Consider the following 25,948-nt stretch of genomic DNA (forward strand, 5'->3'; position numbering starts at 1 on the left):
TTTTCAGACATGATGTGCTGATAGTTGAGAGAGACTACTCCCAACTGAAGGCTTCCACTGCTAGGACAGACCAGGCCCATCCAGACATCATTGTGGATGAGAGAACATGTATGGTATTGCAGGACCTCACAGGTATATAATGTCTCATAACTTTAATAACTATAAAACTATAATCTTTTGTTCTATGTCCAACAAAGCTGAAGTCACTGTGGAAATTTCTTTGTGAGTTATACCCTTTTCCCAGGTGAGACCAAGAACTTTTTGATGTAGCATCCATATGTCCTTTTGCAACCTTATCCCTGATTGGTCCAATATTTCAAAGGTTTACTTGGAGACAAGGAGGTCGACCCCCTGATAAACCAGTTGCTGGGATTGGCTCCCAGGTTCCAGCTGTGTTGGACCATCCTGTACCCTGGACAGGGCAGAAACAACACCTACCCTTTCTCTGGAGCAGTCACAAGTAACCTGGCACGACTCACGGCAGCCATCACACATCTGTCACCAAAGGATCATGGCTTTGAGGTTAAGGTTAGTGTTTTCTTAGTCAATAAACTTTGTAATCTTTACTTCTCAATAAACTTTGTCATCTTTACTTCTAAACCATGTACAATCTCTGGAGCAGTCACAAGCAACTTGGCACGAGGTCTGTGTTTTCTATGTGTTTTCATATCTCCTTCACTCCTTGGCTTCATTCTTAAACTTGACAATCTAGGAGGGCAAGACGTCCTAAAGGCTTCTAAAACTGTTTGGACCTTCAAGATATTAAAGACTTTACATTTATGGTTGATGTGCACCCAGTGCTTATAATCTTTCTTTTTTTCAAAAAAGAAAAAGAAATTTGGCAATTCTCAGAAACAGGAACTCAAATTGGCATTGTGCAGGGTGCAGTGTTAGCAACCCTGCCTCTGGACCAAGAGGTTGGGAGTTTGAATCCTGGCTGTTGTCGCTCACCCAACATGCACGCTACTGTAAAGGGTTGCAGTCCTTAGGATGAGACTTTAAGCTGTGGTCCACTGTTCATTACATGTAGCATTGTCGAAAAACAGCTAGGGGAATTTTCTCCAGCACAATGAACCTGTAAGTACTTTACATAGCGTCTGTCTTTTCTGTCACGACCAGTGGGAGATTAGCTCTTCAGTGAGCTAAAACTGGATCAAGATTCATTTACTTTCCTGTTATAAGGCAGACATGTTTTTGTTTGTTTAGCTCCTGTATGCCAATAGCACCACAGATACAGCCAGACTGGTAAGGGAAGTGGGAGACAGGGCGCTGGCTAACACCACAGTCTGGGCAGAACACGACTGGATCAAGAGAACCTGGCTTACTGAAGACATGAGCATGGTCAGTTAGTGTTTGCTTTCCACACAGTTTTATCTATATGATAGTCTTAAAAAGAGATAGCAGTGGAGATGAAATTTGAAGAGCTACAAAACTTAAGTACCACCCTGTGCAATTCATGCCACAAGATCTAAGTCAAAATTTAACTCTTTGACAATCTTTCTCTTTTTGAATTCCATGTACAAATCCAGCATGAGCAGTTTCTTCTATCCTTCCCCTGCATTAACTCATTCAGGTAAGTCTGGACATTTGGAGTATCATTGTTCATGTTGTTACGTTCAGTTGAGGAAACTCATTCAATCTTATTATTGTTATGAAAATTAAAGCTGAACAAATGAGAAATCAAGGTAGATTGTCTTAGATTATACAATTATTTAGATAGCAGGCTATCCCTAGTAGTGTAGAACAATGGGGAGACCAATGCAAGGACGTTAGCACATGATCAACACAGGTTGTGATGATAAAACAGACAAAGATGCCATGTGTCCCTCCCACAGTGCCCAGGTGATGCTGACAGCTGCACCCCTGTACCAGCTGCTGACCTGTCCCATGCAGGAACTGGTCACCCTGTGTCCATGGATACCTCAGAAGGTGCTACAGGTGAGGATCCACTGATACCACCACCTGTTGCAGAGGTATCTTCTCTCTTGACAATGGGGAAATTACTAATAGTATAAGGCTAGCTTCAATACATGTATTTAAGCTGTATATTACTTATAAATGCCTGGAAGTAAGATACTGAGGTTGCTTACACACAACCAGTACTTGTCTCACCTTGCTTGATTTTTTCTGTCTATCAGACATCTTCTTCAGAGCTTTTAACTGGAGTACTACTTCTTGCCACTGTATGTAGCCAATGTAGGTTGTGCTATGAGGAAAATGTCTGATAGACATTGAAATGCAAGCAAGGTGAGAGAAGTACTTGCTGTGTATAAGAAAATCGCAATATCCTATATTCTACCAACCAACCAACCAACCAACCAACCAACCAGCCAGCCAGCCAGCCAGCCAGCCAGCCAGCCAACCAACCAACCAACCAACCAACCAACCAACCAACCAACCAACCAACCAACCAACCAGCTAGATAAAGTATCTTCGGAATGAATTTCCATCCACAGTTGATCACATAATATTGATTTTTTTTCTACTTCCAGGCTTTCTATCAAGTTGCCCACTGTGAGCCAGATATTAACACCAGGACAAACACACCCGTTTCCTCCCCACAACCACACAACGACTGTCCCCCTCTGGGGTCCAACCTGTCAGAGAACACCATGAGCGCAGGTTGTAGCAATGCTGAAATGGTTGTGAGGAAACAAAATGTCCAAACATCTTTACAAGACCTAGAGAGCAGTAGTGTTGACAGGGTAGCAAGCAGTGAAAAAAATAATGATCCTTCAATGCAGAATCCTTCCTTTCATACTAGAGATCCCCTTCCTAAGATGATGCCGTCTCATGCAAGTGATGAAGGTCTTGATTCATCTGTAAGAAGCCCCAAAATATCTAAGAATCATTCTGACATGAGTGTACATGGTAATAGTGCAGCACCCAAATTAGGACTGTATGAAAGTAGATTTAATATCTCCAGTGGTCAGAGCTATTCTCGTGAATCCTCAATGACTATCAACTCAGAGGGATACTTCCAAAACCCAGCAGCATCTCTGACAGAATCCAAACCTTTCAACTACAATAACTTGAAGACAAGTTCATCAGATGTAAGTCAGCAATACGCAAATAGAAACCAGGCCACTGAGGCTCAGCTAGTGACACGGAACAGAGGCACCTATCCATTAAGACCTGAACTGCAAGAGCTACCCCTGGTGAGCAAGTCAATCTACGAACAGACTCCTTTAGAGTTCATAGCCTCTACTTGTGATCTGAGCTTGCTGGGACGTCACAAAGATGCCATCAGCAATGAGAGCATTGAAAGCATCAATGGAAACGTCAATGACTGGACTGGTTCCGGCCAAACTTTTGCCTTTCCTGACATGCAGTACCAAACTGGACAGACAAATATGTCCGGTGTTCCCTCATGGCATACTGCTTCACTCCCAAGACCACAGCCATTTCCAGTTCCAAGGCAATTCGGACAGTATGTATCTGATAACCATACCCACAGCAATGCTGTAGTGTCTGTCAAACCGTTTGCTGCAACAACTCTCGATGATGGACTCACAGAATCTACATCCCTCACCACTGGCGGTGTATCGTCATCGACTGTTACAAGACAGGGAAACCCACACACAGCAAACTACATGACAACATTTGCAAACCTCTACAACAACGGACAGAACGTCAGCGCAATTCCAACCTCACAACATGCAGGATACGGAGGATGTCAGCCTCTTACAGTTCACAAACCCTCATCATCATCCAGACAGTTGTTTTCACAGTATGAGATTCAGAACCCGCCACCAAAGTATGGTGCCAATGTAGCTGTTGCCCAGCCCTACCAGCATCAACACAGTACAAGAGGTACCAACAGGCAGTATAACTCCAGAGGGTTGCAGGCAACAATGGTTGGATACGGAGACCAAAGAGGAAATCGCAGTGGGAAGGTATGTAAAAATGGAGGAACAGGTTTTGCATAACAGTGAAGTATGCAGATGTCTTTTTTTGTCTGTCTGTGTGTGTGTGTTTCTGTGTGTGAGTCACCATATTCAACATTGATCATGACATGGATGATGTTATAGTAATGATCTGTTGCAGACACCCATGGTAGCCAGGGACCCGTCAGACCACAGGGTGCCATCTCACCATGCTGACATGGAAGACAGAGGTAAGGCAGTGTTTACACTTTACCTTTGAAGATTGATTTCATTCTGTCTTCTTCTCTGTTACGAATTAAAACCATGACTTTTACAGCACTGTAAATCTACAATTGATAAAAGCAACATTGTGCAGTTTGCTGAGTTTAAGATACTAATGAACACTTCTTGTTTTTCTAGCAAGAGAACTGAATGAGCAGTATGCCATGTACCCAGATGACTACAGTCACGTCACAATGTCCTCGGCAACAAAGAGACGCAAGCTGACGTACGAGAAGGTACCTGGGGCTCGAGGTGGTCAGACACGTCTTACTTTCTTCTGAGATGTTCAGAAATGCATCATAGCAAGAGAGATGACATTTATATACTGTAATTCATGATGGGTATAGAATTTTCTTCATACACAACCAGTAAGGTTCTCGCCTGCTTACGTTTCGATGTCTATCAGACACCTTCCTCAGAGCTTCTGACTGGAGTTCTGCAACTCGCCGCTATTTAACGCCAAAGTAGGTGTCGCTTTTGCGGCGAGAATTCATGATTTTTTCACGGTACTTTTATGTTCGTGGTTTTTGCAGTCACTTATGTACTGCAAACTTATCATTACTGTCATTGAGACTTTACACACCGACGACACTGGTGTCCCTGTCCTTGGTGCTGAATTACGCTCAGACTAACAATATTAGAAGAAAAGAAACTAAAATGCCATTTGAAAGGATTTGGATGTTTGCTAATAACTATAAAACAGTTGAGTTTATTGTCCACAACCTTGGGTTAGTTCTAGGTCCTTATGGTCTAATATTTGCTGCATTTTAGATCCATCTTCCCATTTAGGTGAAGGTAACTGGGTTTGGTTATGAAGATTGCAATTCAATATTTATTCTAGGCTTTGTTTAAGCTTGGTATTGAATAATGTTTAAAAGAAAGAGTATTAGATGAGATTTATAAAAAAAATTACAATTTAGAATTCTAGAATTATAGTTCCTGTACAAAGTGATACTGAATTGCAGTTCTTTGGATTGCTTGTTTTAACAAATTGACTTTTCAGCAAATTTATAAAAATGACTTTGAGATACATCTTGAAGTTTTGTTGATATTATGAATAAAAGTTGTCATCGTTTTATGTTGCAAAAATACAGACTAGTAGTCATTACCTTGAAAGCCCTTTATTTAGCTGTTCAAACCAAATGATCCTTACATACCCCTAGGAACCAAAGTCTAAAATTTTATTTCTGCAAACATGCACAATCACAAGTTTTCTGCTGTCACAATGTTCTAATGCAAGACATGAACAGTTGTACAATTGCACAATTATAATGAACAATCATTACCGGTATCAGATACATTTGATTGTACCATTGTTATCTATATAATAGTGATTCTTTGATACAAATGTATCTGACATTAAATGTTGTGTTATTAGATATCACTTGACTGCTATGATTGTATTTACATGATGATCTAACATCTTTCAACAGCTGCTTGTTTCTAGCTATATTTCTAATGTTGCAAATGTCTTGGTTGGCATATTCATCCCACACCACAAACAACACAGTCACGTGTATTGGGAAATTGGACATTAACATGCATTTGTGTAAAGATGATCTATTGAAATGTATCCAAGAATTACTGATCTGCATTTTTTCAATTATTTTAGTTTTCCTGTTTCTCGTGGTTAGAAAAATTTAAAGCCTGGCCATCTGTTGTTTGTTTGCAACTTGATTATACCTCATTGTCGTATTTACTATGCATGTACAACTAATATCTTCTTCTTGTGAATACATGTACCATGCATTAATAGCTACACCCTATCTTCAAGTTCTACTGTTCATATATGTATGTTTTTTCATTCTGCCTTCACCCCATTTACAATGGTAAGATAAGATTCTTCAGGAAAATACAGTTCTGCCTGCCTAGTCTGCCATAGTTACAAAGTCATGTACATCTTTACCTTACCTTACTGTTCTGAGTATGCAGGACTGAGGACAAGTCCTTGTCTGGTCCCTTTCCAATTAAGATTGTGTGGACGAGGAAATCTAATAACTTAAACGTGCAGATGATTAGGATAGGGTGCTCTTCATTGTCTCCAATTTGGAGAACATGTCTACAACAGCAGCAGTATGCAAGACATTAATACTTTCCAGAACTTAGATGACACTTGTACATGTGGTGTGAGTTTTCCGTTTTCTGCTTAAGCTTGCTAAAGGTACCCAATGCAATTTCAGGGCGACAAAACTAAGGTTTCAAAGTCATTTTTTTACTCCTTCTTTTAATGTAATTAGTCGATTCAGTCCTATCTGATATCTGTGAGGCAAAAATACAATATCACTGATGAAAAAACAGTTACTTGTTTCCTGTCGTTGGCTGGTTCTAGCTATTTACGGGCGGTACCCAATGATACAGAGATGTCTCATGTCGCTTGTTTTGGGGCTATTTCAAATGTTTCAAGTATGAAACAATGAAATTACTTTGGATACCTTTAAGATAATGCGTCACTTGCAACAGTTTTATGTACATAGCTGGGCGGGGTTTAGCGTCTTCTTCTGACCACGTGGCAGTAGAAGGAGATGCCTGCAGCGCTGATGACAGTCAGTAGGAGGCCTACCAGCAGCAGGAGGATAGCCGTGGACGTGATGGGAGGGTCCTGGTGAGAAACATACCCCACGTCGTTGAAGCCACTATAGCTGCTGCAGACGGAGGGGTAAGAAAATGGCGAAATTTTATTTCCTTTCAGTTGTATCGTGAAATGACCAGAGAAAATAACATGGATACACAATACAGCACTGTACTGTATGCACACACAATATTATACTGCGCAAAGTGCACGTTTTACTTTCACCTTAAAGCATGCATAATGTTCCGTTTCTTCCTTTATGTGTACCTTTACACATGTTTTAAGGATTTCGTTCAGTGCATAGATAATGCTACAAATTATAATGGGCAATTTCGATAAACAGATTTAACACACTACATGTGTTATATTATGTTGGCAAATGTATTTAAATCATTGTATTTAAAACTATTTTGAAATTTCATAGCAACAGAGGCAAACGTTTGTTTGGTCTTTTTCTTGCAGAAAGTCTCGGCCACACCTGTACTGCGCATGCACCATCCTACTGGCCAATGGGGGCGCCACATAGTGATGACGTTTCATGTGTGTGGGCGGCTTGACAACCCGGTTGGAGGCCTCCTTCTTAGCTGCGGGGACCGGCTTCTGTTGTTTTTGTTGCAGAACGGCACTAGAATGGAGGTAAACACATTCAAAATAGACTTGACAAGTATATGGGATATCATCCGAAAGTTTGAACCATCACACATCGGGGCATGCCCTTAATCTTCTTTCGAAAGGTGTGGTGGGTTCTTTAATGTTCGTTAACGTCCTACCAGAGGAACGTCCCAAACAGAAGCTATGTACTCATTTCCACCTGAGAGAAGTCGGAGAAGACGTATTAAGTGCATTATCCAAGGGCAAAACATTGGGGCATGTTTTCCAAGAGCACACTGTGCTCTTCCCCATAGCATGGGGATCGAACTCGGTACCTCTCACTTTAGCGAACAAAAACTTTAGCAGTCCTGCTAAAGTATCAGTTTTAATTTAGGATTTCAAAGGTATTTTTTCATAATTCATAGATCCACAGATGTCCTTACGGAGAGAGAGCAGTCCTGACGTCATCCAGCGCCGTGACGATAGCCTCCTCCAGGCTGAAGTCTGCCAGGTACAGGCTCATCTTAGACTGCAGTTCCACCGTCTTCCCCGGGATGGCGCTGGTGAGCGAGACTGCAGCGGCCGCCTCGTTAATGGAAAACACCGTCACCACTCCTGTATGGTACATTGTACGTATGGGCGGGATGTCAGCGTTAGATTAAAATCAATATGACGCATTGAGCTGTCTTTCCGTTATAGAGAAAGATGTGTATATGTTGCAATCCGTAGCCACCGGTAAGAATTCATCAACAGTAACTGCAAATGATATTGCGACTAAATGTTCTCTTCCATAGGGCTTTGGAAAAAAATGTTGTGTTTCCTGTTTCAGCCCTGAAAAAATAGGGTCGGTACATAGGGATTATCTTTTTTCTTTTTTTTTTAATTTTGGCGATGTCTAGTGATCCAACTCATACCAAGGCTCCTTGCTTATACAATACAACTTAATAAGTGTAACTTGCATGAGGACACGTAATATTTTCAATGTCAATGTTGGAAAACCGATTGTACAACGTTTCATCACTCAGGTGTCAGATCATGCAGCTATAAAAGGTCGATCAACTAAAAAAGTTAATATCCCTTGCAGGCGTCCACACAAAGGTGGGTTTCTAGGGTCGGTCGGGAAACAGGAAACACAACATTTTTCCCTAGGCCTCACATACCAATACCTTTTCAGGTTTGACGCCCACGTACAACTTTGACAAACTGCCAACAAATCGGTAAGTAGCGACCATGATCTTTGAAATTAAGTTTTCTGACTGCGAATTTACAGTGTTCATTATTTCCCTTCGATTTATCTCAAAAATTGCCAGACAAATTGATGCATTTGAATTAAACACGGTGTTCAATCTGATAACGTTATATCATAGATTCGTAATTTAGAAAAAAATATGGACTCATTACAGAGTGCAAACAAGGTTTAACGTCTTGCTCATAAGCATTAAGCGCAGCAGGCAGATTTCATTCGCAACGTGCGTTGGTAAAATTGCTCTGTACGTGTAAACATGCATTATTATATACGATTGATGAAAAATATATGTTCAGTGAGCGAAATTTGGCATGATGAAGCCCTAGTATGTAGGCAGAACATTTCAAGGAGCTATTGCAAAAAGCGTGTTACTTAGCAACGGTTGCTAGGAAACCAACCACATTCCGGGTTGTCCCTGAACCTGCTGCTGGCGATGTCCATGGCGAGCTTCTTCGCCCTGGCGCGCGGGATGCCGGGAAACTTGCTGTCCGGCAGGTTGGGCACGACCACCACCACCACGGCGAACCCGCCCTTGTCGCTGTTACCCCGGCAACTGTCATCAGACAACGCCCTCTGGGTGGCTGCAGGACAGAACAAGAATTCATAGATGTCAGACCTCCTTGTAACCATGGTGCTCCACGTTGTTACCCTCTATGTATAACTTTAAAACGATGCAACTCACTCAGACTTACATTGGAGATACCAAGCGTTTCTAGCTCTGTTTGACTGTTTCTAACAGTCAATTAGATATAGAAGTCCAAATACTACATGTGCTAATGGCCTAAATTCTCCTTCTAGCTCTGATTGGCGGATGTGTTTCCGCCAATGAGATATAGGAGGTTAACACCAGCTGTCAAGGAGGTCATGTAATGAAAAACACATGCAAAAGTAGCGAGCTCTACCAGATATAGAAGTAATAACTTTTTCGCTCTGGGACAGACTGAAGCCAACCACATCCATTACTATAAGGGCCATGGGTATACACATACACATACACACACTCAGATATAAACTGATAATTGAAATAAACATAGATAGCTTCAGAAAAGGGTTTCGTTTAGATGTACAAAGGTTGGGAGCGGCAGGTCGCTCAGTATAACCTCACCAGCTGCCGCTGCGCCGCGTGCCTGCGAAGCTGGTTTGCTACGCCGAAGGGCGGTTATACCGGCTATACAGAGACAGACATCAGATATTTTTTTTACCCCATGGTCTTCTGTCAGTTATGCGGATTGATCTGTTGCAATTGACGTTGATGTGGAAGTCTTGACAGTTTGCGTGGTCGTAGATTTTCTATGTGAGCTTTTAATGGTTTCCCTTCAACTCTAAGCCACTCTGCCTCTTGATACGGCATCATCGCCAAAGACACCCTGAATCGCCTTGTCCATCAGAGATTGTGCACAAGTTTACAACACAAAGGGGTTTAAATAAATCAAAGGTATTTCTTTACATGGACATGAAGTAAGGTTCCCAGTGTTTATATTGAATGAATGCACCTTTAATGTGCATACATACCAGCTGGTTTAAGTACAAGTCAACACAAATGAATAGTTTGTATATCCATCTATATATGTGCATGATCAAGCTAGTGCTAGCACTATAGTATATGCCACTCTCTTTGCTTCTCTGTGATGGTGAAAAGGTAAAAACAGACATGTTTTAGGATCACATGTTTGTCCAAGACCATTCAAAATATGAAGTAGGAGAAATCTATGAGCTTGTGAAGTTCAACTAAAATTAATTTTCAATATCGCAGCTTTAGCAAAATATCCCTTTTGCCCACGGCCTCTACTGACCGCCAGTTCTATCTATAAGGCCATGACCAGATCGAACGTGACTAAGACATTGATTGAGGATCTTCCCAACGTACGAATGGCGAGAGGTGACGGGTAGATCCGTCTGGATTTGCCGTCTGCAGGTTTGGGTGATACAATCTCAGCCAGGAGACGGTCCTGTCATTGATTACCTGGTAAAGAGCTCAGGAGAGCTTATGTTCGATGTGACCGGCGCTCCTACCCAAACGCTCACAGAGCAGTCGTTAAAAAGCCATTTTGCTGAGGCAAAGTAATATTTTCCATTTATTTCTTTAAAATTCATCTAAGTTTATTGCAAGTTCATGCCCTGTGGCCAATGTCAGGTAACATAGAAATGGTAGCAATGAAACAACGTGCAAAAGAATCATGAAAGCGGCCAATCTACATTCTAGAAGGTAATTTTTCTGAAACTATATATGTCTATGGAGTTTGACTTCTGTGCAAACCATGCAAGATATAACGTCCTACCTTTTCTGTGATGTCTGGGTTTTGGGTAGTTAGAAGAAAAGTGCGTTTTTTTAAATTTGTCTCTAAACTAAGGAAAGTTTGGATGTATTCGTAGAGGTAATTAAAATAGATAACCGGTATGGGCAGTTTGATAGGAAGTGAATCTTGTCTCAACAGCTTTCTGATTACAATATTATAGATATTTTTCGCATGCAGGTATACGTAAAAACAGGATACTGACCTTGCTGATTGTATATTCTGTCGATGGTCTTCTATAATATTGATCTAATACTGCTATTCATTTGCGCACCCTTAGTCTGCAGCGTTTGATAGGCTGTCTAGGTTGATAAATCTACTGCCCTCAACTACATTCTATAGCAGACTGCAACTAGGTGCCAGCCGTAATAAGTATATATATTGGCGTTCTTCGACTGATTTTGTCAGTTACCCAAGGTAAGCAGTGCTGCACATACATGTACATTGCACAAGATCCATTCTTAACGCACCCATAAAGTATATGCGTAAAGGTTCAATTTCTTCACTTGGTGTACATTTACGCAAGCTTTAATATGTGTGTAAATATAGGATTTCGTACATTGTGTACACCATGGATTGATACGTTATACATATTCTATTTAATATGTGCAGACGCTATGGTATGGCACACTTTCAAGATTATACTTGGCAGAAATGGAAAACATGAAAAGTTAACTTTGTTGATGTTCAGGGAATCGGCTATCCATGAAACTTATATGTGATTCAGAGTCCAGAGGCCACCATGGAGAACGCGATATATCAATAGTATTATCTCCTGAAGGTGCGCTAACGCCGAACGATTGATAGCACAGGGCCGGGGAAGGACTTTAAAACCCTGCCATTCATCAGGGCCAAATCGCCCGCACGACAATTCTGGTTAAAAGCCCGCCATAAGTCGTTTCTGTGCCGAGTTAAGCCGAGAGACTGCGGTAACGACTCGTGCGAACTGTAACCGTGGCGGTATGTTATCGCCTTCATGGGCTTAAACCCCTGTCACACATCCAGAACATTCGCCCAGACCACCGACCAAGCAAGGTTCTGTGGGGTCGTGTGGCGTAACGGCAGAATGCTCGACTCGGAACCAAGACGTCCCGGGTTCGAGTCCTGACATGACACCGATCTTGTGCCCTTGGTGAGCTTCGCGCTGATACTTTCTAACCGTTGCGCTGTGACCTGGAGTTTTGTGTTTAGGAGTTTAGTGTTCAGGAAGCCATATTCAGCTATATGTGTGACAGGAGCTTTAGCCAGAAGTATCCACGAGTCTCGTTCCATAGAGACTAACAACAGGTCAGTTTGCCGCGCTCATACATATCCCAACTTCTCGCTGATACCTTCTAACCGTAGCGCCCTGACCTGACAGGGCTGTCTGATCATTGACAGTCCGGACAAGTTGGCGTTAACTGTAGCGCTGTAGTGCAAAAATTGGACTTTGCTGGCAGGAACGTGTTCCAGTAATGAAAACTGGTGGAGTGGACGTGAGGGAGGTACAAAACAGCCCTGGCATCGACTGGAATATACTCAGATGAAAGAACGAATTGACAAGGAATTGTTACTCTAGCAACTGGATAGATTGTGAAAAAATCTATGAGATACACAAGGAATTGTTGAGATTGAAAATCCATCCAGTTGCTTGAGTAACAATTCGTTGTGTATCTCATTACCTAGATGTCTAACCTTCATCGACGAAGAACGGATGGAAGCGGAATTCCACAAAATGCCGTAACATGGAACAGTAGAAAAATGGAGAAATTAATGGCAAAAATGGGATACCATCCACCAAGTGTGCGTAGGATGGACGAAGGTCTCAGTAACTGAAAAGGACTACACAATTTTCCCAATATACGACTATGTTGAAACAATGCAGTTTTTCCTTTATCGATATCGACTATTCGTACGTTATGCTAGCCCGTCGGCAAATGTATCAGTCTACATCGTGTAATATACGGGCCATTCTTCACATTGCCATCTATCCTGAGGCCTCTGTTCAACTCCGTGTATCATGCAAGCGAGCGCAGTACTCAATTGAGATATACAGTAAAACCTGTCCAGAGCGGCCATCCAGGGGGACCGAACAATATCGGTCGCCTTGGACAGGTGGTCTCTTTGAAGAGGGTCGACTCACAACATGACTGATGCCTATAACTTCTTGCTGCGCCATAATTGTTGTAAGTCGAGGTGTTTTATGTCGATTACTGGAAGTATATTTACATTCACAGTGTCTTTAGTTCGTGCACTGTATAAGATCTTATCTATAAGCACACATTTAAGAGAAGCAACGGGACATTTCAGCATGCTTTAAAAAGAACTTATTGCAGTGGTGGTTTCGGACAAATGAAAAATTCACGATGCTTTCCAATCCGCGATTGAACAAATGCAATCGATTTATACATGTACGCCCCATATCTCTATAGTAGCTATACCAGATTACTGCAGCACTGGGTTGTGATAGGATTAGTACCATAACTATCTATGGCGATTATCACCCGTGATACGGCTAAGCCTATAGCTTTACTAGCCAGTTACAACACGTACCTAACTCAGTATGACTGATTCAAGCCATGAGACCTGTGAACGCTGAGTAATATGTGAAACACAACACCACACTGTGATTTATCCAAAACGCCCAGCACACGGGCGGCCTCGATTAAACATACGGTTCTCCTGTATGTCTCCATGCCCCCTCCAACAGACCCCTTTTAACGTGATGTATTTACGTAAGGCCATGTTGATTTGATTATATGGATGACATCCTCTGCGAACCCCAAAACTGATGCGAGCGTGCAAATCAGCTCGCATGAGTTTTGAGGTTCCCAGAGGATGTCATCCATATAATCAAATCAACATGGCCTCCTGAATTTGTACACAGACCTGTGACGGCGTCCTCCACTCTCTCCGTGCTGTCCTCCTCCAGGATAGACACGGGGTCACACACGTCTGGTCCCGCCGGGTCGCCGCACACCTTCACCACGTCTTTGTGCGCGGAAAAACTGCGGGGGGGGGGGATGAAGCAAATGTCTAATGTAAAAATCAAGAGCATAATTTTTCCTGGGTATTTAAATTGAATCAATCCTATAGTATACTGATGTCTGGAAAATGGCGATGTCACTGACGGCTTGTCTTGTCTTGTATGCTGCTTTTAGCTAGCTACTAATGGGCAGTGCCCAAACTTCGATACACTGGCTCTGGTGTTGGAACAAGGTCTGTGTATTAGATTAAGATTACCGGTGTGAAACATCACTGTTGTTGTTCTTACGACGTGGTCACATTCGTCGTAACTAGTCGTACGATGTTGATGTGGAATTTTCAAGCAGACTATGACAGAACCAAACGCCGACAGCTTTTCTCTCACAAGACAGATGAATTTCGTGCGGCACATTCAGGGCTATCCCCCAAATGCCTTCAGTTTTAGGTACGACGGTCGTACAACGGTCGTATGAAAGTCGTACAACGGTCACACGACAGTCGTACAACGGTCGTATGACAGTCGTACAACAGTCGTACAATGGATATGACCCTTACTCGTCGCTGACGGACTGCTGCAGCTCCTTGAGTGAGTGGATGATGGCGTCCCCACGCCCCGCGTCCTTCAGCCTCAGGCTGATCTTCAGCTTCTTGTTCATGATCGGCAGGTGATCGCAGATCTCCGGACTCTGATCCAGATCACTGGAGCTGAACACGCCAACCACAGGCTCCTCGAACGAGAAGATGACGGCATAGCCTGGAGTGGATAGAATTATAACTTAGATCTCTCTCTCTCCCTCTCTCTCTCTCTTTCTCTCATATCTCAAAGTGAGTCGATTTGAAAGGTTTGAAGCCCTCTGATTTGCAGCAGATTCAACGGTTTGTTCGTCGTTTTCTTGTCTATCTAATTATAATGCTGCTCTATAGTTTCGATTGATTTATTCCAATACTTCAACGCTGCGACCGTTGAAACAGCTCGCAAGGGTCATTACACGTATGATGAGACGTGGTATCAGAGCAAACCCTTGGGCTTGGCAAAAAATGGATTCAATCAATCCACAATATCATAGAGGTAATTGAGAAATATGGAATACTTTGCTACATACCACAGTTCAAGTTATCGGGGTATCTGATCTCGCCGATTTCCTTGGCGAGTCTTTTCGCCTTCCGCCGTGGTCCGAGGTCCTTCTCCCAGTCTGTCGGCTGGTTGTCCAGTACCACGGCCGCGATCTGAACACCTCCGTAGTTCTTACATGCCGAGTACGTCTGCGTTAGCGCATCTTCTATCACTGGAAGGAGAAAGCAAAAATTGTTAGTGGGGTCGTGTGGGGTATCGGGAACCAAGAGGTCCTGAGTTCGAGTCCTGCTGATGCCACCGATCTTGTGCCCTTAGGAAAGGCACTTAACACGACTTTCCTCACTTAACTTGAGTAAAAATGCGTATTGTCCTTCCCTGTATTTGTCCTCTGCGTTGGTGGCGGCATTTAATAAGTTCAAGGTCAAATGTGACTGAAATCTGGCCAGACTGCTCCCGAACTTCGGCCAACCTTGGTTGTGAATGTGTGGCAGGAACTTTAGACCGTTTTATTCAACCAAATCACTGCCCTGCTAGGTTTTTACCTCCACGCGTATGTGACCATGCAAGTACTATTGAGCTATTTATTTTCATTTTGTGTATCTTATAAGCTTACGGCAAAATATTGAAATAAGCTCAAAAGCACAAAGTATCCTTCAGCTAGACTTCCAATACTGTGCTTGAAAAAAAGGGGCGAAGAAAACGACAACTGACTATTAATTACAACAATGGGCTTAAGATGTGATACAGTATCGGCATGTAAGCCTTGCCCGTGAGCCACGGTTTTCAACTTTGATATTATGAGATGCCAGATAGGAATATGTCATCCGTAAACTAATAAAGTTATGAATCCGCGAGATGCCTTAGGCTTTAGCTGACGTGATGTTGGGATGGGCTGTGTCTCGGAGGATTGCAATTCGATGTATCTCATTTTAAACGGTCCGTGCTTTTCAACCACTTTTCGACGGATTCTATATTGCGGTATAATTATATTTCTGATGAAAAGATAATCCAGTACGGCTAAGTATCGATATATATATTCAAAAATGGACCTTCTTTGCGATGAATTTGAACCTTACACTGTATGTATCTAATTTTATACGGTTCATGCTTTTCAGCCAATTTTCGTTGGCTTCTATTCTATAATTATATTTCTGATGAAAGGATAATCCAGTACAGGTAAATACCGATATATATACCAAAATGGGCCTACTTTTCGACTTATTTGTACATGAATTTGAACCTTATGTATCTCATTTTAAACGGTCCATGCAGTTTCCACCATTTTCGACGGCTTCCATATTGTAGTATAATTATATTTCTGATGAAAAGATAATCCATGCCAGTACAGGTAAATACCGATGTATATACCAAAATGGGCCTACTTTTCGACATAATGGTACATGAATTTGAATCTAACGTATCTCATTTTACACGGTCCGTGCTTTTCAATCACTTTTCGATTCCTTCTATTGCAGTATAATTATATTTTTGATGAAAAGATAAACCGGTACGGATAAGTATTGCTATATATACAAAAATGGGCCTACTTTTCGACTCATCTGTACATGAATTTGAACCTTATGTATCTCATTTTAAACGGTCCATGTAAAGATAATCCAGTACAGGTAAGTACCGACACATATTATACCAAAATGGGCCTACTTTTCGACTTACTGGTACATGAATTTGAACCTTATGTATCTCATTTTACACGGTTCATGCTTTCCACAAGCTCTAAAGTTTCGACACCTGTATCTGTTCACCATGTGTTTGTGACCTGTACTTACCCCAGTGTGGCAAAAATGTGCAATAAAGGTCGTCATTCATAGTAATATAACCATATGATTGACACATAAACGGGTAACCCTTGTACATGTACAGGTAACATGAACGATTAATTTGTGGCATGTCAGGACTCGAACCCAGGACCTCCTGGTTCCAAGTCGAGCCCTCTGCCGTTGCGCCACACGCCCTAGTTTTTTTACTTATAGATACATCAATCGTATTGAGAAGGACGTGACAAAAGGCTTACGTTCTCCACACCAACAGTGACCCCTGCCCCTATCATGTCTAGTTAATGAGATTTAGATAACATTTCTGGGCCAGTTAGTTTTGCTGGGGTCTCGTCACTTCCATGTTATTTGGTTGTACTGTATCAACCCACGTCACTCGTCACAAAGGTGATTTATCACGACTTGTGAAAATGTTGCTGTGTATTGTATCACGCAAGGTCATAACTTATCCAGCCTTTTAAAGTACTTCTCATTGTATTTTTGTGTGTCAGCTACTACTGCATGCATTGTTACCTTCGCCAAATAGATTATGTTTTGGTAGCGTTTTTACGTCCATGAAAAATTGGGGTATTGTTTTTTGGTCTGCCTGTCTGTCTCTCGCTCTCTGTGTAACAATTAAGTGAATATATTAGACTAAATGTATTTATATATGCCAAACAATTAACTTGGAATATGCCTGTAGTCATGAAAGTAATTAGTAAGCATTCTCCAGGGCGATTGCATGATAATGACATATTAGCTGATACTATATTAGGAGTAGGTCGGGAGCAGGATCGGTTGGTTGGTGTTTGGCTGGTGTTCGGGAGTAGATCAGCAGCACTTTGGAAAGGTGACCTAATATTCACGCTTGTCCCTTTTGGCATTTACTACATAATGACGACATTTCTGACGTGAAGGTGTCACGGTTGGTGGTAAAGCTCCTAAATTCGGTCTAATCACCAATGGCTGCATCTGGTAGCAATGCTCCAATCTAAGCAGAACTATAGTTATTTGACGGCTGACTGCTCTGTTGAACATCATCCAATTCAAAGCCATTCAGCCAAATTACGACAAACATTTATTTATTGCTCTTAAAAACAGTTGGGTGGTACCTTCAGTCTCTGAAAGACTGATTTCCAAGGTAGCCCAACAGAACATACACAATGGACAACATGGAATACAATAAAATTAAACAAAAAAAAAACAGATTAATCAAATGATCAATCGTAGCAAATGACAATAAATGATATAAACAGAGGGTACACGTAATCAATCATACAAACACAACGGAACAACCAAAACAAATAGTCAAAATCGTTAAGCATAGTCGTATTGTCAAATAATGACAGTCGGTTGTCCGTGAGGTCAGGGTCAGAGGTCGTATGTTCTTAGCGCTACTTTAAAGGCATTTATTGTTGATGCCTGTTTAATTACCGTGTTAAGCGAGTTATAGGCTGTATAGGCTGTACATGTGACATACTATATGACATGCCACTTTATGTATTATAAATTCCCCCATTACCAGAGGTTTTCTTCATTCTGTCCAAATGAGATTAAAAACGAACAAAAAACTTTCTAAACAAAATTCATTACATTTCATGTTAAACATAAAATCAACTACATTCTAGAAGAAGAGGAATTACTGTGTACAAACCATAAATATATCAAAGAATTGTTGGACCTTACGACTATAATCACGGAAAGAATAAGTCGAAGCATAAGCCTTGCATAATGCTTGGAGAGTATGTTCAATGACCATTATGGGAATCTGTAGACTTTTGACTTTTAAAAGTGGCATATACCGTCCCAACTTGCATCTCTGTATATTAATTACATACTTATCTTTGCGTACCCTATATTATCATTATATATTGGACTCGTTAACGAGCCAGGTGGGCGTAATGAATTAGATTACAAGGCTGCTTAGATAGTTGATAAACGGTATAATAACTTTATGATGAGAAATCATGAGATGCATTCAAAGCAGACATTGCCACTCACAGGTGATTAGACATACTCACTGGGAGTCAATAACTATTCATTAACTGCAAATCCTGTAATTCTGACGGTACAGTAACGATATTAAGGCCTTAAAACGGATGCCTATTCCTCTATAAGCAACGTAATGAACGAGTTACTCAGAATTAGAAACTAGTTGACTGGTAGAAGCCAGTGAAACTTTTTGGACGCTCCACCTTCAGAAGGTGGATGAGTAATGATGATGAGATGTATATCTCAACTGTGTAAGATCTGAAAATGAAGTTCTGTCCACCCACAATGATTACACCATCATTTCAATGAAACGGTTTACGCCGGTTTCCATACATCAAAAGTTCCTAACGTGAAGTTGAAAGCTTGTAATCAGTATCTCTGATATGATTGTTGGTTATCTGCATCATTAGTGATGAACCTGAAGCAATTTTTGGTGCTGCCAAATCAAGGAAGACCGATGCAGCAATTTGATGTGATGTGTTCGCGACGGCACATACAAATATTCACTTAAGTAGAAAGATACCCTTCACGGTCAAAATCCCCTTTCCCAACATTGAAAACTCGAGAGTCGACATCATTAAGGAGGATGTGACTCTGCAAGAAATTCATTCTTTTATTTATCTATTTATTTATTTTAGTTTTTTTACATAAAGCATAACTAGAGGTGGAAGCATTTTGCTGATCCCCTGCCCATAATAAAAGTATAATAACCAATAGGTACAATAATAGAAACACAAGAATGCTAATGATCTAAGTTTTCGGCAAACCACCATTTAAAACAATAACGCAAAGATGCTAGATAAAACTAAAGGTTGTCACTACTAGGTAAATTGTTAAAGCACGCCGTAAATCATGCGAAAAAGTCCCTTTTCTTCCCTCGCACGTACCTTTAAGCATGATAAAATTTTCTTTAAGATGTGTTTAAGGATGGGATTTGGTGTATTGTGAGAGACCGGGGGTTTACCATTCTCGGCACGGCCCCTCCGTTAAAGTGGAATCTGTGTCTCAATGATTTTCTCGCGAGTGGAGCGCAGGATTACAATAAGGGCGAGAGGTCAATTTGCTCTACCACGCCGCTGATTAGGGCCTGACGAGCAGAAATGCCGCCGTAATCACACCCACTGATTGCCGCTAGCCGTGCGTGGAGCGCCGCGCTTGGGAGAGGCGCCGCGGGTCTTAAGCTTCTCTCCACTGTTTAATCACCGGGAAAAACTGACCGCTTCCACGCATTGAATTACTCGTATTTATCCCGTTCTCCTCTGAAGCCTACAGCAGAGATCTGAATGAGATGTTACGATGCGATCAGACTCCTTCGGCTTACACGTGATGTTGATGATTTCTGTGATAAGATTACTGGCAATGCATGAAATCCGATCTTTAAACACAGCTTAAAGCACGCGTAAAGGTTCGCTTACTCAATGCTTTAAGCTATTCTGAAAGTTTGGATTGTGTGATTGTTTCTCAGGCTTAGATTTAATATTGGACAGCTTAGATGGAATTGCAGTGAGGGGCAGCTTTGAGAAATTCGTGCTTTCACATGTACAAGGCCAGACAGGTTAAACCATGGAGGGGAGGCTTTTACCTCCATGGTTAAACAGGACAAGCCTCCACCAACCAGTTTGCATAATGAACACGCTGAAAACTAAGCCGGCAGGATTCACAGATTTGGAGAGCAGTCCTTGTTGTAGTTATTGATCCAAACGGCTCATGCCTTTGTGAATCTCATCCTAATTGCAAAAACGACAAACTTTTTTGGCAAGTCACATGACTCACATACTGATTTGTAAGTCGTCCATGTACTATCATGCATGAGCCCCATCCAGAACTCATCCTGCATTGCATCATATCTTCGAACGATTGCCAGTAAAGGTCGCTGACTAGCGGCTGCTGGTGACCTTCCCATCCGCTTGACACATGTTGGCAGGGTGACACCTTCCCGGGTCACTGGTCCGTCTGCCGGCGGGTAGACCGTACGCTGATGAAGCTGCCGATGTGTAACATTGCCGTGACTAGTGATGCATCGGTCTGGTACCTTTAATCAAGGGAATACAGACGCTTCTGGGCTCCTTTCAAATCTGGAGGATTTGACCTGGCTCAAGGAAATGCAGTATGCACCACTCTACTAAACATTGCACATTTTTCATAGAAGTTCATCTTGATTGCACTTTTGCATCATACTACGATTGCACATTTTTTTTTCACATTTCGTTGCAGGTTTTATTAAATAGAAAATTGATATTTTCTCATTCTATTCTCGTACTGTTGTTAAGAATACTAACAATCTTATGTCTATTTTTAACCGGCTGATATTCTACATAATTAAAGCACGTTTGGTTATAAGTTATAACCAGTTACGGGTAAATTCATCGGTAGGGTGATTTTTTTCTTACCACCAAATCCCACGCATAGCGACAACGACAACTTGATCGAATATCCAATCTAACTTGTTGAATGGCCGTAACAAAATGTAATTTCCGATGTGTAGGTATTTCCTGAAATATATCGCAATGACAACATACGTACCATAACCAGGTTTTCTTGTGCAATATATTTTGTAACGCTATTATATGTCTCCGCCATGCATGGTGAAGTAAAGATATTTATCAAGTAATTGCAATTTTCATTTATGACTTTGCTCCTGTATTGTGAAGATTTGAAATAAGACAGTCAAAAAAGTTCATGTGTTACAAACCAGGTGCCAATTTCAGCTCCCTTCAGTTTAACCTCTTGGGAAAGGCACTTTACACGGCTTTCCTCACTTCGCTCAGGTGTAAATGAGTATTGTCCTGTCATGTATTTGTCCCCTGTGTTGGTGGCGGCATTAATATAAGTTGAAAAAACTTGAGTGTGTCGTCACCACGTCTGGTGATTACATGTTGGAATAAAAAAAAACTCTTTTATTTCAAAACACGTATTCCTGTTAGTCAATCAATCAATCTAGTAGTTATTGTATATTTGAAATAAAAACTATTTCTAAAAAAACTATATTGTCAAGATTTGAAAATAAAAAAGAGCGTGTGTTACAAACCAGGTGAAAATTTTTAGCTCCCTTCGTTTTAAAACCTCTTTGATTTCAAAACACGTATTCCTGTGTGTCAATGAATATAGCAGTTATTACGTATTTGTAAAAAAAAAGACTATTTCAAGTTCATGGCCGTCGATGCAATTTCCAGGAAAGCGTATAACGGAAGTAATTTCCTTGGTAGTTTGTGAGATCTCGAGCTGTCATCACGTTTGAAGACCAGGCAATATCTATTGTCAATAAAGATCTGATTGCAAACAGTCGGTGGTGTTTCATGGCCTGGTTGCGCTCTCAGGTCCGACTGGGGTTAAACCTTGAGCAATCGCACTTGACCAGGGCTTCCCGTGATTACATTTATCACCGCAGTGAAGACGGGAGGCTCGGGTCAGATGAACTAGCAGAGAAAAATAGCTACGATGGACTCCGAGGAGCTTGAAACCAACTTGGGACTGAGAGAGTCACTCTTTTTACTTACTGCCTGCCTAAATGCAGTGATAACCACTGGATTTATCAATGGTAGTAATTGCTAGTAACAACTTTACCCGACTTTACAGGTATTCACTGCCTTTGGTACATAATTACGTTTTGTACGATATTCTGTTGTCTAGTTTATATGAGAAAGAATACAGTCGTTTACTGTAGGTTAGTGTCGCTAAAGGCCTAGTTGGAAAATAAGCCAAGAAGATTTAAAAGACGTACGGCCCGTAATACCAGTAGCTGGGTAAAGCCACAATTTATGGTGTAATCAGGTGAAAAAATTGACCTATATTGACCTTTGTCGAGGTCATATCAAGCCCCCTCCCCCTTCCTCTTCTGTGATGTAGAAGCCGTCTAGGCATGGCGCCATAGTTCTGAGGATAACTTCCACTTGAAGCATTCCTATCCAGAACGCACAGATGATTCTTCAAACGATCTCACAGATGAGAGAAGGACAAGAATACGAAGACAACACATCGGTTTATCCTACAAGTTGACGGTCAGCAAAGGTCAACGTCATCTGCCTGATTATCCTAGAATGTCGCGTGTCACCCGACGGCACTACTAGCTTCGTAAGTACGCTTTTAAGTTGTGATTTTCAGCCTACATTTTACACAATTTTGCATCTAGAATTATTGTAGTCTACCCTTTCTCTAAAAAAAAAACAATTTTCTCGCGTTTCGGGTCTACATGACCATTACATCATAGACATGCAAATGTTGGTATACATATGCAAATTTCCCAGCGGTATACGTATGCAAATTACCCAACTGTCCCCCGCTTTTGCCTACCACTCACGGCTGACCGTGACGTCATGGCGATCTCTCGTATGCTGTTTTAAATAACTTCTGCTCGGTAGATACATAAGCATGTTTTATATTGATAAAGTACAAGCGGAAGCCCCGTCTCCCGTAGTTTGATACCAAACCTTAATGAAGGAAGGTGAATATACCCGTGCTTAGCACAGGGGTAATGATCCACGTCAACACCTGTTACCATAGCAAGATAATTCCCCCGTCTCTATTCATCAACCTACTGCCGGCCTCCCACCAGGTTCGGCAGCGGTTCGATAATTGGTGAACAGCCGGCTGTGGTGCCGTGCCTCTCCCTTAGGCCGCAGCAAGGGAATTTCATGGATGACATCCTCTGCAGACTCCAAATCTAATGCGATTTAACAAAAAAAAAAAACAAGGCGGGCCAAAAAAACAAGATTCCCACATTTTTTAATTTTGGTATCATAAATCGTGTTAAACAAGAAATGATACCTATATTCTGCCAAGTTAACTGCCAACAACATCCATTTGTTACTGAAACAACTTTGGAAAATAACATTTTCATGGTAAAAATGCCAGTAAAACTATACTAATGTCGTATTATGGCAAAATCAATTGAAATAGAATGTGAAGAAATGAAAATGAAGAGTCTATTATTTGCAATACAATACTCTGTGTGTTTAGTCATTTGTTCGACCTTCATGACCACGTAGATTTTATGATGAAGGCAACTTTTTTTGCCAAACATTTTTTATTCGCACGCTCGCATTATTGTTGATTTCCCAGAAGAAGCCATCCATATAATCAAATCAACATGGCCTTATTACCGCGTGGGGACCCCGTCCTGCAGTGGGTGTGTGCTCTAGGCGAATCGGAGCAAGACGCTAATAATAACAAACCCTTGGATGACATGTTTGATAATGATGTATTCTTGATGGTTTGCGCGGCGCTGGGGAGTGCTGGCGGTGATATATTCTGTTTTTTGGAACGTTGCGGGTGGTTTTGAGGCGGGCTGTGTAAGATTTATCTACCCACGTCTTGGCTTTATAATGCGATGTCGTCGTATATCATGCATACATGTAAGAAAGACATTACTAATACATTTTTATCCATCATATGGGAACCATACGGTTCGCTTGAGTTGGGAAATCGTAACAAGAAGTGGGAAATATTTACGTCACTAATAAAAAAAGACACATCCATTTCTCAACCCCAACATTGTCACACAGTCAGAACCTCCCCCGAACACCAGCCGACAAATGGATAAAGTTCGGGAGCACTCTGGCCAGTTTTAGACCACGCTTACATTTCTATACCAACCACGCCACGAACTACTCCCGACCACCCGCCAGCCATGACCGAATCTCACATCCACAACCGAATGTTTCAAACAGTTTAAACATTCGCCTGGCGCAGGCGAACAGTAGCCGACCACAGCCGAACTTCCTCCCGACCTACTCCCAGCCATTGTTAGGGGGAGTTCGTCTAGTGTTCGGGAGGCCGTATTCGACTATGTGTGACAGGGGCTTAACATACGAACGCCTTTCTCGTTCAGTTAAGGACAATCACCTAAAAATGATGCACTCCATCCCTCAGGAGAACTGCCTGACAAATTGATGCTTCCTAATGCGTTTCTAGTCTGATGAAAACATCCTCTCCCAAAGTTTGTCACCCGGCGGTTTCTGTCTCCTAAACGACGTTCCTGATGAAATTCACCATCTCAAAACTCCATTTCCGCCAACGTAATGGATCGCTCAAGATCAGGTTGATGAGATACATCCAACTCTGACGATTTCATCTCCAATGGTTACCCAGGCATGCCGTAAGGCGGGCTATCAAATCTCCACTCCATAAGCGAGTTGTAATGAAATTTACAATACAGGAGAGGAACGGAATAAAATTCTCATCAAAGAGGCTAAATGTGACATTTAGTAACGCCGTTGCACAGCCGACCACTAGGTGCTACAGAACCTGTTGGCAGTTTCCCCCATAATATGTAGTGCAGTACCCATAATATGTTGTGTAGTACCCATAATATGTTGTGTAGTACCCATAATATGTTGTGCAGTACCCATAATATGTAGTGTAGTACCAATAATATGTAGTTTTGTAACCATAATACGTAGTGCAGTACCCATGATATGTAGCGTAGTACCCATAATATGTAGTGTAGTACCCATAATATGTAGTGTAGTACCCATAATATGTAGTGTAGTAATGAGTAACATTTTAGTGTGTAAGATAGATTTATTCCTCAAAGTTACCTAGAAGTTTCTTTGGGGATAGAACTCTTTGGGGATTTACCTACCGAATGCAAGGCGAGCACTCTACCCACTTGGTCATTGCACCGGGTTAGATTGCTCAGTATTTTTTTAAATCACAAATTTACACTAAACGCACGTACTGGGGGGTAGTTGATTAGAATTCCAAAAGGAAACAACACTAAACCAAAACTCGCCAACACCAAGGACCAGTAATCCCCTCGGCTCCTCATTTGCACAGCCGATGACCAGATACCCTTTACGGCTCATTAGACCAGCACAGTGTGAGCTACAGAGGCGGAAACGACTTTGAAGCTTCCCAGCAATCAGACCCTTTTCTCACGCGAGGGGGCAATGGCCCGTCTACACGTAAAGCCGTTACCGTCTTTTCTTCCTAACCGTCGGCCATGCAAATGGAGCAAGGAGCAAATTGTTGCTAAATGATATGATTTATCATCGTTGGTCGTGCATCAAGGACAGCTTTTCATCTTCTACTTGTACATTTGTTCTGTTGTGACCTGTGTTAAGTCTAGTGAGACAGATATGTACTATCATGCTAAGTATGTCTATTCTTCAACAAGCTAGGGGGACCAAACCACACCACTTGTTCATAACATGAAAAGCTATCAGCCACAAAAAAATGAAGACCATAGCATGTCCAGGACGAAAGATAATAAAACAGAAATTCTGCTGCAGTACCAAGGTCAGCCGCCAGGAGGCCAAAATTTTACCTTGACTTTTTTGTCTTTCCAAGACCTACCCAT

The 25,948-nt window shown here is 41.6% G+C and overlaps 2 protein-coding genes across 2 annotated transcripts in view; one reads left to right on the forward strand and one right to left on the reverse strand.

Moving 5' to 3' along the window:
* The first annotated feature begins 1,222 nt into the window (after nucleotides 1–1,222).
* On the forward strand, nucleotides 1,223–3,929 carry LOC109486018. Its single transcript, XM_019789711.1, has 5 exons — nucleotides 1,223–1,341; nucleotides 1,530–1,573; nucleotides 1,836–1,938; nucleotides 2,493–2,705; nucleotides 3,732–3,929. The coding sequence occupies exons 1-5, from the start codon at nucleotides 1,333–1,335 to the stop codon at nucleotides 3,927–3,929; spliced, it is 567 nt and encodes a 188-aa protein (XP_019645270.1). The 5' UTR covers nucleotides 1,223–1,332.
* A 2,542-nt stretch (nucleotides 3,930–6,471) lies between these two features.
* Nucleotides 6,472–25,948, reverse strand: part of LOC109486019 — a 39,235-nt gene continuing 19,758 nt past the window's right edge. Inside the window, exons 2-8 of the mRNA XM_019789712.1 lie at nucleotides 14,916–15,098; nucleotides 14,368–14,566; nucleotides 13,717–13,835; nucleotides 8,953–9,135; nucleotides 7,752–7,923; nucleotides 7,196–7,342; nucleotides 6,472–6,790 (exon numbers count right to left, since the gene is read on the reverse strand). Of these exons, the coding sequence (XP_019645271.1) occupies nucleotides 6,634–6,790; nucleotides 7,196–7,342; nucleotides 7,752–7,923; nucleotides 8,953–9,135; nucleotides 13,717–13,835; nucleotides 14,368–14,566; nucleotides 14,916–15,098 (1,160 nt within the window). The 3' untranslated portion in view covers nucleotides 6,472–6,633. The remainder of the gene's footprint in view (nucleotides 6,791–7,195; nucleotides 7,343–7,751; nucleotides 7,924–8,952; nucleotides 9,136–13,716; nucleotides 13,836–14,367; nucleotides 14,567–14,915; nucleotides 15,099–25,948) is intronic.

The sequence above is a fragment of the Branchiostoma belcheri genome, unplaced genomic scaffold (genome assembly GCF_001625305.1).
Source record: "Branchiostoma belcheri isolate BF01 breed outbred unplaced genomic scaffold, Haploidv18h27 scaffold8, whole genome shotgun sequence".
NCBI classification, from domain to species: domain Eukaryota; kingdom Metazoa; phylum Chordata; class Leptocardii; order Amphioxiformes; family Branchiostomatidae; genus Branchiostoma; species Branchiostoma belcheri.